The 18300-nt window shown below is 39.8% G+C and overlaps 2 protein-coding genes across 2 annotated transcripts in view; one reads left to right on the plus strand and one right to left on the minus strand.

Annotated features, from left to right (window-relative positions):
* Positions 1-2856: 2856 nt before the first annotated feature.
* LOC118494220 (collagen alpha-1(XII) chain-like) lies at positions 2857-4967 on the plus strand. The gene is made up of 3 exons (XM_035997244.1): positions 2857-3098; positions 3979-4098; positions 4517-4967. Exons 1-3 carry the CDS (start codon positions 2984-2986, stop codon positions 4687-4689), a joined length of 408 nt encoding a protein of 135 aa, XP_035853137.1. The 5' UTR covers positions 2857-2983; the 3' UTR covers positions 4690-4967.
* Positions 4968-13688: 8721 nt separating this feature from the next.
* LOC116063128 (SUN domain-containing protein 1-like) overlaps positions 13689-18300 on the minus strand; it is a 34061-nt gene continuing 29449 nt past the window's right edge. Inside the window, exons 20-23 of the mRNA XM_035997239.1 lie at positions 18168-18283; positions 16716-16883; positions 15830-15922; positions 13689-14115 (exon numbers count right to left, since the gene is read on the minus strand). Coding sequence (XP_035853132.1) covers positions 13999-14115; positions 15830-15922; positions 16716-16883; positions 18168-18283 — 494 coding nt within the window. The 3' untranslated portion in view covers positions 13689-13998. The remainder of the gene's footprint in view (positions 14116-15829; positions 15923-16715; positions 16884-18167; positions 18284-18300) is intronic.

Genomic DNA, 18300 nt, shown 5'->3' on the forward strand with positions numbered 1-18300 from the left:
TATATATCCTATTCTGCTATGTGTTTAATGTTCAAAGTTCAGAGGTAACAAAATATAACCTATAATGACCCAAAATTTTCTTTTCAGATCTTGGTTTGAGCTTTGCATTTTATTTTGATCAGTCTTTTTTAATAACTGTGCTTGTGATATCTCATATGTGGCTTTGATTTACCACTGAACATTTAGCCCACTTCGTAGCTCTGCTCCAATCAAAATGCTGCTTTATATTCATGTTTCTTCTCTAATTTTCTCTCCAGGACTCTGGGCTGAAGGAAGACACCACTCAACCGGTAAACAAAAAACATAAATATAAATGAAGTGGATGGATTGGTCTTTGACACCAGAGACTATATGACAGAGCGCATTTAAGTCCCGCCCCCACCGGAGGGGAAAACAACTCTCCGCTCTCCATTGCCGACCCAAAAAATGTATCTTTTATGAAAACAAAAGTGGATAACGATGTGAGGAATCATTTGTTACCAAGTTGAATATCCTAATGTCAGTTTTAGCCTAACTGTGTCTTTATGTTAAGATAACAAACGTAACGTCTGACATAACGTTATCTTAGTGTCTCTCTCCATTCTCTGCTGATTCCTCACGACTGTTTCCACTTCTGTCTTCATAAAAGCTCAGTTTTTCAGCTCTGCAGCTTTTAAAAACTTAAGTTCTGGGTTCTTTACATTGTTGGAGGTTTATATCAGCACACAGCAGCTTTTAGTGTTGTTTCTGTTGTTTGCTAGCAGACGAAATAAAGAGGAGGAAACCTTCACACAATACAAGTTAACAGAGTGGAGAGTTGTATTCCCCTCCGGTGGGCGTGGCTTTCAGTGTATGACGCAATGCGCTCTGCCTCTATTGTTCACGCCTTGTTTCTTACCAATAGTTAAAGGTGCACTCTGAATTCCTGCATGGTTTCCAGAGCAATTACATTTTTATCTCAAATCGTAGGCATCTCTCCTTGATCCGCTAGCTGCCTGCCCCCTGAACACACCGTGAATAGCCCGGTCTCAGGAGACACCACAGGGGTCGTAAACGTCAAACAAACACTAGAGGCACAGGATAGGCACCAAAATACAACACACCACGTTCCAGCCAATCACTGACAAGATGGTTGGGGGAGGAGGTTGGGGTTAGTGTGCATGCACATGAAGGTTCATGACAGTTACGAAAACATGGGGGGAGGGGCGAACTTGCTCTGTTTTGAATTTACTTGGAACGTCAACAGAAGTGACCATGCAGGAACTCATAGTGCACCTTTAATGTTTCTGTTAACCAAAGCAGAGTAGTTACTTTGACCTAAACCACCATCTTTTGCTGTGCTTAACCAAGTAGTTCTGACCTGAACGACGGTGAAGGACATTTGTGTTGTCATCTCTCGGGGATAAAACATCTGGTTTTCCGCCAGATGCCGTCACTGCCAAGTAGGAGGTGTCTCACTGCTTTATCCACCTTATTCTTGGCCCCAAGATATCTTCCGGTTAATTATGGGCACAGCTTCTGGTTATTACATCACTGAATTGGAGTCTGCAAGAAAAAAAAGAAAAGCTACAGGTGTCTTCTGTTAGAGATTTTTGGGACCTACATGACAGTTTGTTAAAAGAAAAATGGTTATATTTTGATAGAAAATGCTCCAATTTTGCTGAGCGTTAGATGAGAGGATCAATATCCCCGGGATAGAATAAGAAGGATAGGAATATCATTGATGATGTTAATATTAGAAGTAGACTTAGCTAAGTCTGACTAATCCATAACAGAGATTTAAAGCAACTTTAGGGCAAACTGAAACTAAACTTTACAGTATAATAAAACATATTACTTTTGGCATGTTTAATAGTAGAACGTGATCACATATAACATCAGAAACAACTCCACGTTGCAGAACATTAACAATGTCAGTTCTTATTAATCATGAATAGGCTAACATTACTTTGAATGAGAAACGTTAAACGGTTCGTGGCGTAAGCACAGTCTGCGTTACGCTGGATAGGCCAACCTGGATAGGTGTGGTCGGGTTATAACTCAGTTGGTAGAGCAGGCGCACATATGTGAAGGTTTACTCCTCGATGCAGCAGCCGCAGGTTCGGCTACGACCTGCGGCCCTTTGCTGTATGTCATTCCCCCTCTCTCTCCACTTTCATGTCTTCATTTGGCCTATGGAAATAAAGGCCTAAAATGCCCCAAAAAAATTATCTTTAAAAAACAATAGCAGGATGTTACCAAGGATATATGAAGATTACTTACCGTTTGTCGCTGACAATTGCCTACCACTTCCAGCATTCATTAGGAAACAGTACGTGCAGATGGTACACAAAACTGAAATAGTAGCTAAAAGTACTGAGTAAACTGTTGTAATAGTAGTTAAAAATACTGACTAAACAGTAGAAATGATTTGTTAAAAGTACTGGATATAACGGCTGAAACTACAGTAATATGATTGCTGACCAATCACGGAACACCTTACATTTGAAAGGTACATTGTGACTTTATGAAGGGATACATGAGTTCATCTGACAGGGCTGTGGTGGTACCTCACACTAGATAGGTTAGGAACCCCTGCTTTTGCCACTGTACTGAGCAACATACCCCTCAGGGATCGGCAAATGCCACAGTACTGCTATTGCCACTTTGCAATCTTGGCGCTACTGTAAACATTAGCATTTTAGCATTGGGATTATAATCATGTTAGCATGTGAACACTGTGCCTCACAGAGCTGCTAGCATGACTGTTAGTCTTACAGCACCAAAGATTCTCTATACCTAAAGATAAGCAAACGGTATGAAACGGTCCACACTTCCTGTCTCCTAAAATGCTGGGGCCTTGATTGAAAATGTAGTGAACATAGCATGGATGGATTAAAAGTTATATTTGTATAATTTGTTATTTTCTTTTGCTTTTTCAGGAAACCTTTGCATATTGTATCCCACAATCCTCTGTTTTCTTCCAGGTTCTCAAGAGTGTGCAACCACAGCCAAGGCTGACATCATGCTGTTGGTGGACGGCTCCGGGAGCATCAGAAACATAGACTTTCAAACCATCAAGACCTTTTTCGCTGGAATGGTCAGCAATTTCAACATTGGCCCAGACAGTGTCCAGATTGGTAATATTTTAATAACTACTATTCATACTACCACTCTAAGGACTATGTTTGTATTAATATTATTAATATAAGCGCAAGTATCTCATATACAGCTCGCTGAACTTTTATTGCAGGTTATTCCTGGGTCTACATTGGCACATAAAGGCCCTCTTATTCTTCTATTTCTTTCAACATTATAGCAGCTGTCCAGGGTTGAGCGGTCAGGGTTATGGCTCATTTTATATAATTAAGTTGTTTGGTCCATCTGTATATTTGCAAATTTGTACAGTTTGTGTGAGACGTGTGTGTGTGTGTGTTAAGTGTTGGTGGCAATGATGAGGACAATAAAAAGTATTGTGTAGTATATGATTTACTTAGACACATGGTTCCATTTGGCTAAAACAAATGGTTAGAGGTCAGCTTCTAGAGGAAGTGACTTTGCTGAAGCAAATGGGGGTCACTGACTGATTGGCCCCAGCACTGGACTGAACTACTCCCATCACCACGTCTCATGTTACACAGGACAGTACTTAACCTCATGTTTGAAGAGAAAATCTTCAGTGACTATTTTGAGAATTGAGAACTGTCCTCTCCGGGTTCTGCAGAGTCCGTCATGATGCTGTATCTTTGATGTAATAAACCTTTTTATAATCAAGATCAGTGTCGGCGAATCTTTCTTCCATAAAGCATCACAGCAACGAAACTAAAGATACCACAATTGTATTTTATATTACTTTGTTAGAGACCCTACAGTGCACATTTTTCTTTAATTAAAGCAGTTTTCTCACTGAAATTGAAATTTCACATAATTGTAACTTACTAAAGAATACTTATTATTATTATTATTATGGAAGAGGAGTTGAGTCAGCATTTTACACATTGTAAATGTTCATTCCTGCAGGTCTGGTTCAGTACAGTAGTAACCCAATCACCGAGTGGCACCTGAACACCCACCAGACCAAATATTCCCTGCTGAAGGCCATCGCCAATCTGGTACAGCTACGAGGATCCACCTTCACAGGTGTTTTAACAGTCTGTTGTCCAATTCACACACGGTTCACAATGTGAGGAACTGTGAGATAAAAAGCACCTTATGGATCTAGTCTTGCAATGGTAGTCAAATATATTTACTTCTGTATTTAAATCTATCAGTGGAGGACACTGAAGCTGTTAGTGATCAGTATTTTGTACAAGATAATTACATAAAATATTTAAAGTATAGTATGTGTAGTGGTGTCCCAATGTTAGGCATTTTGTACCTTTGACTTTTCTTATCAATAAATCATTGTATTAATTATTATTAACATATTGTTACACAGTCCCTTAACAGTCTATGAGAAAGTGAATTCAGTTTTTACTTCGGAAACGAGGTGCGCCAAAAATAACTCCCCTCAACTTCTCTCTATGCCTTTTGATGCGTCTTTATCACTGTTATACAGGACGTGCTCTGAACTACACCCTTCAAAACAACTTTAAACCCAATGTGGGAATGCGAGCAGATTCCAAAAAGATTGCCGTCTTGATCACTGATGGAGAGTCCCGGGACGACGCAATCCTCCCCTCACAGAAACTGAAGGACGCCGGCATTGAGATCTACGCTATTGGCGATTGATTTTCAGTTTAAATAGCGAGAAAGTCAGGGGATAAGCTCTGAAATTACAAAACTTTACCACAAATAAAAAAATTGACATCAATATGAATTGAAAATGTTATTTCAGGTTTGTCACAATGAAAACATTTGCAGCTCGTCCCTTAAGATATAAAAATCACTACATTTGTCAATTATATCAGTTAATGTTTTTAAAAGAAGTCAGCATGTTTCGAGTCTTTGCAAGTTGATTTCGATAGTGAACTAAATTGAACTAAAACCAACGGCTGTCCAAAAGGCAAAAAGTCAAGCTAAAGATGTGGGGTGTGCTCCTAAACTAAACCTATGACAGACTACACTGGTTGTTTTCCATTGTCAGAACCACGGTAACCATCATTTGATTAACATTTACTTCAAGTTTTAAATGTGCTTGGTTTAAAAATCTATAAGAGTGGGTCTCCACTGGTCTCACCCTGTGACCCACATTTTCCCATGGTCATTATGTTGCGCCCCACTTTTATAGAATTTAAACCAAGCAAATTTAAAACTTGAAGTAAATGTTAATCAAATGATGGTTACCATGGCTCTGACAATGGAAAACAACCAGTGTAGTCTGTCATAGGTTTAGTTTAGGAATCAGGAAACCATTATTACATGTCAAGTAAATAGTTTAGTTTGTTTTGGGTCTGAGGTTTTGGCACAGTATTAACACACATTTTTATCTCAGGTGTGACGGATGCTAAAAGGAAGGAGCTGCGTTACATTGCCTCCACCCCTGAAGAAATTCACACGTACTATGGCAGAAACTTATTATCCCTCCTGGACATTGCCGACAACCTCACCATCAACATCTGTAATAGCTCTAATAGCTTAGGTAGGAAAACAGTCCACCATAATTAAACAATACATGTTCACACCATATTGATCCACCTGTATCAGAATCAATCGCAAGATATCAAGGTAGGTTTTAAAAGCAGTGTAGTGTCTCACTGTCAGACCTATGTCCACAGCGCTGTGGAGTAAAGTCTAGCTAAACCACAGATACATTCTGGGATAGGAGGTGGGTAAACCTCATTGGCTCTTATCAGTGTATCTCCGTGTGTACTTCGTCTACAGCAATCCCACCAATCTGTCCCAAAACACCCCAGTTAGAGAGGGAATGTCCTAAACATACTCTTTGTAAATCTTTACAATAATTTCCCATGCAAATTTTCTTCAAAACTTTTGAAACCTTTTCAGCAAGTAACTTACTAGCTCGAAGGTTAATTCCCGAAACGAAGGGATTTTGAGAACGGCAACACAGAGAGCAGAAGGTGAGGGACGGATAACAGACAATTATCCTGGAAATGTACTTCCATTGATCCAAACTAAAAGCTCTAAAACAACCGGCCATGTTTTGGATTCTTACAGTTAGATACTTTTCAAGGAGTTCTAAGTTCCTTCATAGGGATTTGCTGGTGAAGCTTCTGCAGCCAACCTCAACAGGTTGCACACACCATCCTCAGTTCTGGCACTCGCATACCAGGTCTGTGTACTTAGCTGTCTTTCTCTTGAAGGCCTTCTCCATCAGGTCTTCCCAGGGGAAGAAAGGCAAGAGATGAACAGAGACGTGATGGGATTTGACTAATTGATAACCACAGCAGAACTGGTATCAGCAGACCAGCTTCTTTAAAGTTTGAGAGAGAAAGAATGGAACATGAACTATTGATGAATGTAAAATACTGTGGACATAGAAAATAAAGACACTGAAGAAATTGGACTCTAAAATCTAGAAACTATAAAGATAATTAAGTGATAAATTCCATGCACACTGTAAACATGAATGGAACAGAGTATATTCATCAGTTATCCCCCCCCCAGCAAAACATAAGGTCAAAAACCATTGAGGTGTCCTCTCCCTGTTGTTACATGAATGTACAGTAGCCTACATCACTAGATAGTTACTGGTCCAGTGAACTAAGACTATAATTTGGGAGGATTGTACAATTAGGATATGTTCTTTAAATTGTACAATCCTCCCAAATTATAGTCCCAGTTTACTGGACAACACAATTTGTGTGCTAAGAATGCCAAATACAATGCACATGGAAGAGGAACAAACATGATCCTTATTGTTAAAGAATTTAAAAAAATGTATCAACTAAAATAATTCAAGGTGCATTGGTCAACTATAGAAATATACAGCGTTGTATGTGTTGCCCTTAGTAACAGACGTCATTTAAAACACATTTGAAATGTTATCAGCCTTTTCTAATTATCTCAACAACTGTCATAATATATTCATCAAACTTCTAACAACAATATGAACAGCAGTCTTCATACAGCAATATAACAGGAACAATGACTGTCACATGAATAATTATTAAAAACAATTATGGTCACAACTTTAAATAATAACTGTACTTAAATGAACAGCAATACGCACCTGTTGTATTTTAATCCAGGCTGATAACAACAGGGTAAAACCACTGCTGGGTGATCAGAAAAGGCTCCAGGATTAATAAATCCTGGCTGTTAGCCTGGTCAGGAGCAGGCTAGCTGTTAGTCTGGCTGTTAGCCTGGTCGGGAGCAGGCTAGCTGCACAGAATAAATCTCCATGGTGATTTATGTGCCTCCACTTTTGTGAAACCGAGTCAAGGCTTAAATCATCCAGGATAACTGATAAATCCCGGCTTAATCCCTTAATATTGGTTTTGTGAAACAGGCCCCTGGTTTTTCTTCCTCCGTTGTCGAGCTCATCTGTTATGTAAGTCCATCAGTGACATCATATATGACATTGATTTTCCAGTGTCTTCTTTTCTTCTGGTGTGAACTGTAAAGTTATTCAGGACAATGGTGCCCTGAAGGGTGGAGAAGTATGATTGTTTCTGCTGTGGTTCAATGTGAAGATGTTGATTGTTAAAACTCAACCAGACGGGCATTCAGGAGAGAATCGGTCGACTTTAGTTAACTTCATAAGGGATTTTCTGGGATTTAACGTCACTGAAGTTTATGGTTAATATGAGCTGTTGAACTGATGTGATCTAATGTTGTGAATGTGTTTCATCAGATCCAGCAGCTGTTATCATCAGACTGGTCGTCCTGCCGCTGGCTCTGCTGTTGTCCACCATTGTCATCTATTTCATCACGAAGGTAACGTACACGTCTCGTTTGATTACAGGACTGGTTGAAATAAAGCTTGTGTTTATTGAACTTAAGGAAAGGAGTGATGCAGTAATTCTTATCTGTGTGCTGCCATGTCTCTCCAGGTCCGGGCCACCAGGGGGCAGATGTCGGGCCCGCAGGAGAACATCGAGCTGGATTATTATAACCTCGGTGTTAGCAGAGCTGAAGGAGCGCCAGCTGAAGAGGAATGAGCGCAGGCAGCAGAGTAGGACCTCCAAAGAGCTCATCTCACATACAAATGGATTTCTCAGCTGCCACACAACTGCATATCAACTCAGTCAATGATTTTAAATTGTTTCACAGATGTTCCCTTTAAACTAATGCTGATGAGACGACAGGAAGAGAAAATCATCTTTGGTTTCATGTCTCCTCTTAGTCTTAAGTGATAATCCATCCAGTTTTTGTGCAACTAGTAGTAACGTCCATATTGAACAATTCCATTGAGAGAGATAAAAAAAAGAAGTGCAAATTTGGAGTTGTAGCGACAGAGGGGGACAGAGCGTCCACAAAGAAACGCTCTGGAAATATGCCCAATGAGGTCGTAGGTCATAGATTTAATTGGAAATAAAAATAATATGGATAACGACAATAAAACCAATTGACGGCAGTAACAAGAAACAAATATAAGCGAGCCGACAGTGCAGCGTGGGTATCGTGACCATAGACCTTTCCCTCCAGGATTTCGGGGCCTTTTTTGAGATTGTTGTGGCCCAAAATGCCCGATTTAAACAGGAGCTTTTGTAAAAAATTGCGATAAAAGTTGCGATGTCTTTTCTTTGTTTGTTGCAATGAAGTTGCGGGAGACAGTGAAAGTAGCAAAAAAGTTGTGATTTTTTTTTTGGTATAGTTCTTGGAATCTCCATAGACAGTATGGGAATTCCACGTTGCACGGCATTCGACTAGTCATGACTGGTTTTCAAGATGGCTCCCGCAAGTAAACATGAACGCGACCGTCTTTATAATCTTTTTAATAAACTATCTGTACACTTACAATGTTGTCAATGCGTCGGGTTCACATTTAGGGACTCTAATTATGCTAACGTTAAAGTGTGGTGATATTTCGAGCCTTTTTAGTTGTATTAAATAGCGATTTAATTTGCCTCGTTAAAGCTCCAAACTCATTCGATTAGCATGAAAACATGTCCCAGAGAGCGACAAAGTACACCACAGGTAATAACCCCTAGGTTCGTTTTGCGCCGGAATTGTCCTTTAAATAAGTAACTATTGCTTTAGTATACTACACTCTTAAAGTGGTTATCATGAGCTATTATATCAGTTCCTGTAGTATGTTGTAGCATCTGCTCTTGTTTCATCCAAGGCCTTTGTTCATGTTCAGTTTCTCAGGCCATTGAGCTCTTTAAACCTCTGATTATTAATAATCTTAGAGTGTTTCTTGGTTGTCATCCTTGTCAATTAGGCCTGTAGCGACGCGTCGATGACGTCGACGCATCGACGTCAAAATTACGTCGACGTCGTATTTTTGCGTCGACGCTTCGCCACACACACGTGGGAGACCAAAACATTGCAGGAAACAGCAACCTCCTCACAGAATTCCCAACAAAGCCCTGCAAAAAGCCCCATGAAAAGAAGTCCTAAAAAAACAGCTCGCCCTTAATCATCGAGGGTATGGGAATACTTCAAATATAGTCCCAAGTACTAACGTTGGCTAAATTAATTTCATGTTTATGTAGTGTGTTGTGTAGCCTGCGCACTTAGGTGGTGCTAGCTAACTATCTTAGCTCTCCGTGCAGTTTGTTCGTGCTAGGTTAGTAGCTAACGTTAACGTTAGCTAGCTACTGGCGCCTAGGCAGCTGTGTTTAGCTAACGTTAGTTATCATCTAATGTTGGCTTGAATGGTAGCTAGCTTAAGGCTGCAGAACACAGATATCTATAGTAGCTAACGTTAGCTAACGTGAACGTTAGCTACTAACCTAGCACGAACAAACTGCACAGAGAGCTAAGATGCGTTGGTTAGCCTAGCACCACCAAAGTGCACAGCTGCATTAGCATGTAAACCTACAGAATAGCAGTTAAGAGAGTGAGTTTGATTATGCATCAGGTTTTATGTTGGGACTGTTATGTTGTGTTAAACAATCCAAGGAATGTCTGTACTGTGCACTGCAGTGTTTTTCTTTTTTGCACTACAACTTGATTTTTTTGAACAAGAGAGTTATGTTGGTCTGTAAAAGAGTAAACAGGCTGGCCTTTCATTTTGTATAACAGTAAAATAATTATTTTATTTTGTGTAAAGCAGAAGATTTTTTGCTGTGCAAAATTGTTTAATAAAATATATTAAGAATTTTTTGGTATTTATTTGAGATACATTATGGTTTTTATTAATCGAGCAACAGAAAAATAATCGTTATATTAATCGTCCAATTAGTCGTTAGATTAGTCGACTAATCGATAAAATAATCGCCCGATTAATCGTTTAATAAATAATCGTTTACCCCCAGCTCTATTGTCAATATATCTTATACTCGACTACAAGTTCTACATTAGTTTCTTGTTTTGTATATAAATCTCTATATGACAATAAGTTGGTTTGAGTCTGTGTGTGTCTGAATAGTTTAAAATCAGAGTCTCTCAAGCTTTTAAGAACTGGAAGAGCAACTTAGTGTCTGCAAACGGACCTTGTTTATACTTTACTTTGCCAACAATCAGGTACTATCTGATCCTTAGATCAGCTGACCAGCTGAACCAAAACTGACCTGCCCCCCCCCCCCGAAAAACGCTCCCAGATGATGTTTGTTCCAGCATGATTCTGACCTACATTTATGTTTGTAGTGGCGGCACCCTCTAGTGGCCGTAGTAGTTCTGACGGGAGGAAAGCAGGAAGTAAGGTCAGATAGTATAAGAGCGCCAAATGTCCTGGGGCCTCATTTATAAAACGTGCAGTACGCACAAAAGAACATGTACGTGGCTCTCTACGTAAGAATTGGGATTTATAAAAAGCAAACTTGACAGGAAAATGTGCGACTGACCCCGGCGTACGTCACCCAACATCGCTTAGAGCACCTTTAAATGTCCTGGTAAGGAGGTAGTGTTCATTTCGTCACATTTTTAATTTAGTCGTAGTCTTAGTCTTGTGCCAAATGTCCTTGTTAGTTTTCGTCATATTTAGTCATTCACATCTCTTTTTTTGTTAGTCTAGTTTTAGTCAAAACATTTTAGTCTTTTTTTAAAAACATTATTTCTGAGATTATTTCTGATAACCATTTCAGTCAAATAGTTATAGTTTCAAGTGAACGCAACATCTGTTGTTTTTCAGACAACGGCAGCTACAGGAATCCTCTACAGTGAAATACAAACTAAAGCCTGAAGATATGTATCCCAGTTCAGAAACCAACTCTCTCAAACTTCTGTAATAAAAACATTCACATCTTTATTTAAGTCCGGCTTGAAATCACAAATACAAAAAGACAAAATAAAAGCAGTTCAAACACATTTCCCAGAAGTCCTTAATAAAAATAATAATAATAATAATAATAATATATATATCATCCGTTAACTTAAAGACAGAAATAAATAAAACTTGAAATTTCACAGACTTAAGTGCAGTTGAATCAATTAGTGCAAAAGTACTTCTCATTTAATTTCAGCAGTGGTTTTCTTTGGCTTCCCTCTTTCCAGAGGATTTAAAGGTCTCTTCTTGACGTCAGAACAGAATAATGTGTCTTCTTTTTAAAAGGTTACATCTGTATCGTCGCTCAGTGTGCGGTTTGTAAAAGTTGTTGCGTTCAACATCAGACTTTACTGTTGCAGAATCAAAAGAAAGAAAAACTTGTTGCTCTGGAGGTGTGTGTGTCTCTCTGTATCTGTGTGTGTGTGTGTGTGTGTGTGTGTGTGTGTGTGTCTGTCTGTCTCTCGGTGTGTGTGTGTCTCTCTGTATCTGTGTGTGTGTGTGTGTGTGTGTGTGTGTGTGTGTTACAAAACTGTTGTCCTCGGGTCAAATTTGACTCAGTTTCTGTATCAGAAATTTGGGTTTCTTTCAACCAAATTTTCAATAGAAATGTAACATGGATGGTTCTCTACGACGACAAGTAAATTAAATGATCAGTTCCCTACTTTCATTGAATTTGGTTGTTTTATTCAATTTAATAGCATTTAGAGAGAAATAAATTGATAAAAGGACGTTGAAAAAAGTGACAAAAATGTCAGAAAAAGCTTCAAAAAACGTAAAAAGTGCCCATATAAAGAGGCTCGGTCCTTGGTGCAGAAGTTGCGGGTTCAATTCCGACCTGCGGCTCTTTCCTGCATGTCATCCCCCTCTCTCTCCCCCGTCATTTCTAAGCTGTCCGTCACTAACGGCCTAAATGCCAGACAAAAACATCGGGGAAGTGACAAGTGTCAAAAAAGACGACCAAAACGTTAAAAAAAAAAAGTTTTAATTAAAACGAAAAAATGTCACTTTTTTTCAAGTTTGTCACTTTTTCCGTTGTTTGACATTTTTTCCTACGTTTTTCAACATTCTTTACATGCTATTAAATTGAATAAAACACCCAAATTCAATGAAAGTAGTGAACTGATCATTTATTTAACTTATGAAGAGCGTCGTAGGGAACCATCCACGTTATTTTAGTTTAAACTTTGGTTGAAAGAAACCCAAATTTCTGATACAGAAACTTTTTGAAAATGGGTCAGATTTGACCCGAGGGCACCAGAAGGGATAAACCTAAAATATGAAAATGTCTCAGTGTATTTAAACACTTTATTAAAAAGGAGGATGGGTTCACATTTTTTCAAGTTTATCTTCAAACAATACTAACATGCCGATGTGTACATTTGGCAGTTTGATTGATTGTGTCTGTGAAAAGATCCGTTTCCTAACGCCATTTCGAATGGAAGTGACGAGGATTTTCCGGCTTTTTACTTCTTCATGTTACCGTTTTCGGGCCCTTTATCGGAGCTCAGTTAGGAAACACAAAGAGCACTTTTTACTCTGAAAAGACCAAAAATTTGAGTCGGAAAAGGAACAGGAAATCTTTCCAACAGCTGAAGCTGAAAGTGTATTTTTTAATTCAGAGAAATGTCTGGAAGTGACGGATTAAAAAAAACCACAGTCGTCCTGTGTGAAAATGAAAAGAAAGTTAAGTTGTCTTTAATTTTTTCAGTCAGAATTTCGTTCTTTGTGGGACTGTTTTCTGGTTCTTTACCGGAGCTCAGTATGGAAACACAAAGAGGACTTTTAAGTCTAAAAAAAGACCAAAACTTTGAGTCGGAAAATGAACTGAAGCTTCATACAATCTTCAGGTAAAAATGTATTTTCATACAGAAAGATGTCCGAGGATATTTTTCCCTTTCACGTCTGTTGTGTGTATCTCTGTATGTATGTGTATGTGTGTGTGTGTGTGTGTGTGTTTACAGGTTTTGAGAAAGGATGGTTTGGACCAAAAACTGACATGGCATGCGAGTAATGTATTAAAAGATAGATTTGAAAAAACATTCTGTGTTGCCGCACGGTGAAAATCTAACGTAACCGATAAAAGAAGAACGGGCTTAAAAAGAAAGGAGGACCTTCAACACAGCAAACACACAAAGCGGTTATATATAAAAATATTAACTATTGACAAATGAATTATACATCACATGAAAGCTGCGAGCGTGTCTTCTTTCCACAGGAAACGGACGATGCTCAGAGATCACGTTTGGTCCGGAGGGAAGTAAGTAAGTAAGTAAAGAAGGAAGAAAGTAAAGAAGTAAGTAAGTAAGTAAGTAAGTAAGTAAGTAAGTAAGTAAGTAAGTAAGGAAGGAAGGAAGGGACTGTCTCGGTGTCGAGACTTAGGCACGGTTAGCAGCGAGTGTAAAAGAGCAGCAGAGCTTCCAAGAACAAATGCATGGAAGTTTCACTAAGGGCTGCACAATAGCGTCTTTTAAATCTTAATTGCAATATCAACTGGCGCAGTAAACACATTGCGAAAGGCTGCGTCTGAGTCCCCTCCCGTGACACATCACGAGAGACAGATTTTGTGTCAGTTGAAAGAAAAAGTCAGTAGAAAACTGCACTTAAAAGATGTAACTGTCATTGTTTTTTCAGTGGTTCAATGTGGAATTTGTTGTATTTTAGCAGAAGTTACCGCATGTTTTCCTCACATGGTGCAGCCCTAGTTTTACTGCCGTCTCCACACGGTTTGGGCTGGAAAACACTCTGTGTGTGCGGCGGCGTCTTCAGGCGTCTCGGGGCGTCCCGTGCACTCTGAAGCGGTACATGCAGGTGTACTCCTGGTGGCCCCAGTTGGACAACACCTGGACCTCGATGATCTGGAAGGCTCGGTCGTTCTCCTCCTGTCGGAGGAAAAGAGTTGGGTGTCATCGGCGTATTGGCACACTTTTATATTATTAAGATGTCTGTGGGGTAAAGATACTTTTCATAACGTGTGTACCGTATTTTCCGGACTATAAGTCGCACTTTTTTTCCATAGTTTGGCTGGTCCTGCGACTTATAGTCAGGTGCGACTTATATATCAAAAAATATATAATTTAACATGTTCTTAAATGTTAATTCATACTGACTGACATGAACCAAGGAGTAGGACTTGCTGGCTTGTTATGTTAATTTAGCATATTCAGCCTCCCAGGTATGTTCTTTATGCCATTGTATAGTTGAATAACTGTTGCTTTTGTCCCTTTTTCTAGTGTTTTTTTTTCTGAATTTTTTGACACTTTTCAATGCTTTTTTGCAAAGAAAAAAATCCTACTTTCTATGCTCTTTTTTTTTTTAAATCTTCTTTTTCAGTAATTTCAACGTTTTTTTTTAAAAAAAAATTCAGTAATTTCAACGTTTAAAAAAAAAAAAAAAAAATTCAGTAATTTCAATGTTTTTTTAAAAAAGGGGAGAGAAACGTTTTTTTCGTCTGCCTGTCTGTCTGCCTGTCTGCCTGTTAGCTTATACTTTCAGACTTCATTCCAACAGCCCTACTGTCGAGTAAAGATACTTTCATAAATCCACCCAGCTCGGAGCGCTAAGGCACAGCGTTTAACTCATCCTGGTATAAACTGCAGAATCATCTTAAATTAGACTATCCACCAACATTGATACAGTTTAAAATTAGGATAAAGGACTACTTGAGTACTAAATGCACATGTGCTGCTACTGAGCGCTGCTGGTGATTATGTGGAGGTGATGTTAAATTGCCAACTTTGTTTTCTGTGTTATGTTGTCTGTTTTTGCTGTATATTTTAAATATGGAACTTTTGTACTGCTGTCTTGGCCAGGACTCCCTTGAAAAAGAGATTCTGAATCTCAATGGATTTCTCCTGGTTAAATAAAAAAAAATAACCCTTTATACGGTGTTGACCGTTTAAGTGTGAAACCTTTTTTATACATTCTTTTCGCTTTTTCCAACAATTGAAGCTTCTTCCGAAGTTTTTGAAGAAGACTCACACACGGACGAAGTACACACGGAGATACTCTGGTAAGAGCCATTGAGGTTTAACCATGTATCAGCTCATTTAAATAGCTCACAAAATATTCCAACTTATCCCAAATTATTTCTAAATATTTAGACATTCCTTTCTTAATATATTTTGACTTTTTCCCCAAAATATTTCGACTTATTTCTCAAAATATTCCAACTTTTCCCAAATTATTTCAACTTTTTACTCTAAATATTTAGACATTTTTTTTCTGAATATATTTTGACTTTATCCCCCAAATTATTTCGACTTTTTTCTCTAAATATTTAGACTTTTTCCCCAATTTTCTTTTTACTTTTATTTCTCAAAATATGTTCACTTTCCCAAAATATTTCAACCTCTTTTTTTAATCAAAATATTTCCCCCTTTTCTCTCAAAATATAAATTTTTCTCATCTTGCTATATTCCAACTTTTTCACCTTTTCTCATCAGACGTGCAAATGTTCAACACCAGTTCCTTCCTGAGACTATTTAGCAGAGCCACCGTCGCTGCGTCCGGAGCTACATTATGTATTATTATTATTATTGCAGGACCACGAAGCCCTCCAACACTGTTTTATAAGCCACTTCAGTCATTACTCACGGTGACGGCGTACGTCTGCAGAGCTTCTCCGTCCTCGTCGTACGTGAAGAAACCGAGCAGCTTCCCTTTCTCCTGACTCTCATCATCCAGACCCTGGAAACACAAAACACATTAAAACACAAACTAAACATTCCTCTGTCTGATGCTGATGTCTGTCTCCCCATCTATCTGTCCCTCTCTCACCCTCTCTCTCTGTCTGTCTGTCTCCCCCACTGTGTCTGTCGGTCTCCGTCTGTGTCTCTCTCTGTCTCTCGCTATCCTGTCTGTCTCTCTCTATCCTGTCTGTCTCTCTCTCCGTCTCTCTTTATCCTGTCTGTCGGTCTCTGTCTCTCCGTCTATCTCTCCCTTCATCTGTTTCTCTCTCCCCCTCTCTCTATCCTGTCTGTCTCTCTCTATCCTGTCTGTCTGTGTCTCTGTCTCTCTCTATCCTGTCTGTCTCTCCATCTGTCTCTGTCCTTTCGTCTCTCCCTCTGTTTCTCTCTCTCCCCCTCTCTCGGTCTCTCTTTATCCTGTCTGTCTGTCTCTCTGTCTCCCATCTCTCTCTCCATCCGTCTCCCCCACTGTTTGTCGGTCTCTGTCTCTCCGTCTGTCTCTCTCCCTTCATCCGTTTCTCTCCCCCTCTCTCTCTGTCTGTCTCTCTCTATCCTGTCCGTCTGTGTCTGTCTATCCTGTCTGTCTCTCCATCTGTCTCTGTCCTTTCGTCTCCCCCTCTCTCTGTCTGTTTCTCTCTCTCCCCCTCTCTCTCTCTCTCTTTATCCTGTCTGTCTGTCTCTGTCTGTCTCCCCCTATCCTGTCTGTATGTCTGTCTCTCTCTCTGTCTCCTCCTCTCTCTCTGTCTGTCTCCCCGCAGTCCCTCCGTCTGTCTGTGTCTGTCTCTTTCTCTCACATAGACGTTGAAGTCCCGGGGCGCGCTGTGCAGCGTCCCGCTGGGAGCCAGGATTTTGGGGATGTGTTCCAGGGAGAAGGCTGTGGGGAGGATCCTCATGGAGAGGCGGATCACCAGGAAGCCCGTGGAGCCTCTGAAGGCCCAGCAGTTCCCCGGATGGACGTCCGGCTGCAGCAAGAACAACAACGTTAATAACATCTGCTGACCAAAGTTCATCAGTGGTTGTTTTAAAAAAAAAAAAAAAGTAAACTACAGTTTCAAAGAAATGTATTATTGTGTTTTCATGCAACCTTTTAACTTGCACAAAAAACTAATTAAACTTCTCCTAAATCAAATCCATAAAGCTGAGAATACTTCCACCGCTGAAAGTTTGCAGAACATGAAAGAAAAAAAGATGGAATATTTTGAGAAAACGTCAGAATAAATTAGCTGCTGATACTTTAACTAAATGATGCCGAATAAACCTAAACGTTTGCAGAACACGCGGATGAAAACTACAAAAAAAAAAAAAAACCTAAACATGAAACCAACCTTGTGCACACACACACACACTGCGTCTCACTATCTTTGTGGGGACCCGTCATTGACATAATGCATTCCCTAGCCCAGGGGTGGCCAACCAGTTCAGCATAAAGAGCCACAAAAAAACCCGCACCATAGCAAAAAGCCACACAACACATGCACGTCCACACTACAACAGCAACAGTGACTTCCAGATCTGATGACAGTCATAATACATAGCAGTTTTCATAGTTTTTTTTCTTACTTAGACTGACTCAGTGGGAAATCTGACAGTCTTTGTTATCCATAATCCTTTTCAGGTCTTGCTAGAACTCGGTTGTGCCACCCGAAGCGACTCTTTCACTTGTTTGTCACTAGAGGGGCTTTCAAACAATCTGATTCAGCAGTGAAAGGGTTAACGAGGAAGGTGATCTGTGGCAGCTTTTTTTTCCTCGGGTTGCAGAATTTGTCCTCAAAACTCTGCTGCATTATTTTTTATTTTAAAATAATTGGCAAATGTATTGGCAAGTGCATTCCATTTTTTTTTGTACTTATCTGAAATGTTTCAAAAAGTAAAAAAAATAAAAATGAATAAATCCACCAATAACACAGCCCCCAGCCACACAGTAAGAGCCTCAAAGGAGCAGGCAAAGAGCCGCATACGGCTCAAGAGCCACAGGTTCGCCACCCCTGCCCTAGCCCCTTACCCTAACCTTAACCATCACCACTAAATGCCTAACCTTAACCCTTACCCTCACCCTAACCATAACCTAATTCTAACCCTAATCCTAAAACCAAGTCTTAACCCTCAAACAGACCTTTAACCTTGTGGGGTCCAGCATTTTGGCCCCACAAGGCTGTCGGGACCCCACAAGTATACTGTCTTCCCTGGTTTTTGGTCCCCACGACTGTAGTTAAACAAACAAACACACACACACACGCCATTGTTACCTGGATGACAGCGCGAGGAGACTGAGAGAAATACCAGAGAGGAAGTCCGAACAGACTGAGCAGAGCGGCCTTCGTCTCATACGTCTCCGAGCAGCGCGTGCTCAGGACGCTGCCCCCTGCAGGACGACAGGAA

Source organism: Sander lucioperca, chromosome 22 (genome assembly GCF_008315115.2).
Source record: "Sander lucioperca isolate FBNREF2018 chromosome 22, SLUC_FBN_1.2, whole genome shotgun sequence".
Classification (NCBI taxonomy): domain Eukaryota; kingdom Metazoa; phylum Chordata; class Actinopteri; order Perciformes; family Percidae; genus Sander; species Sander lucioperca.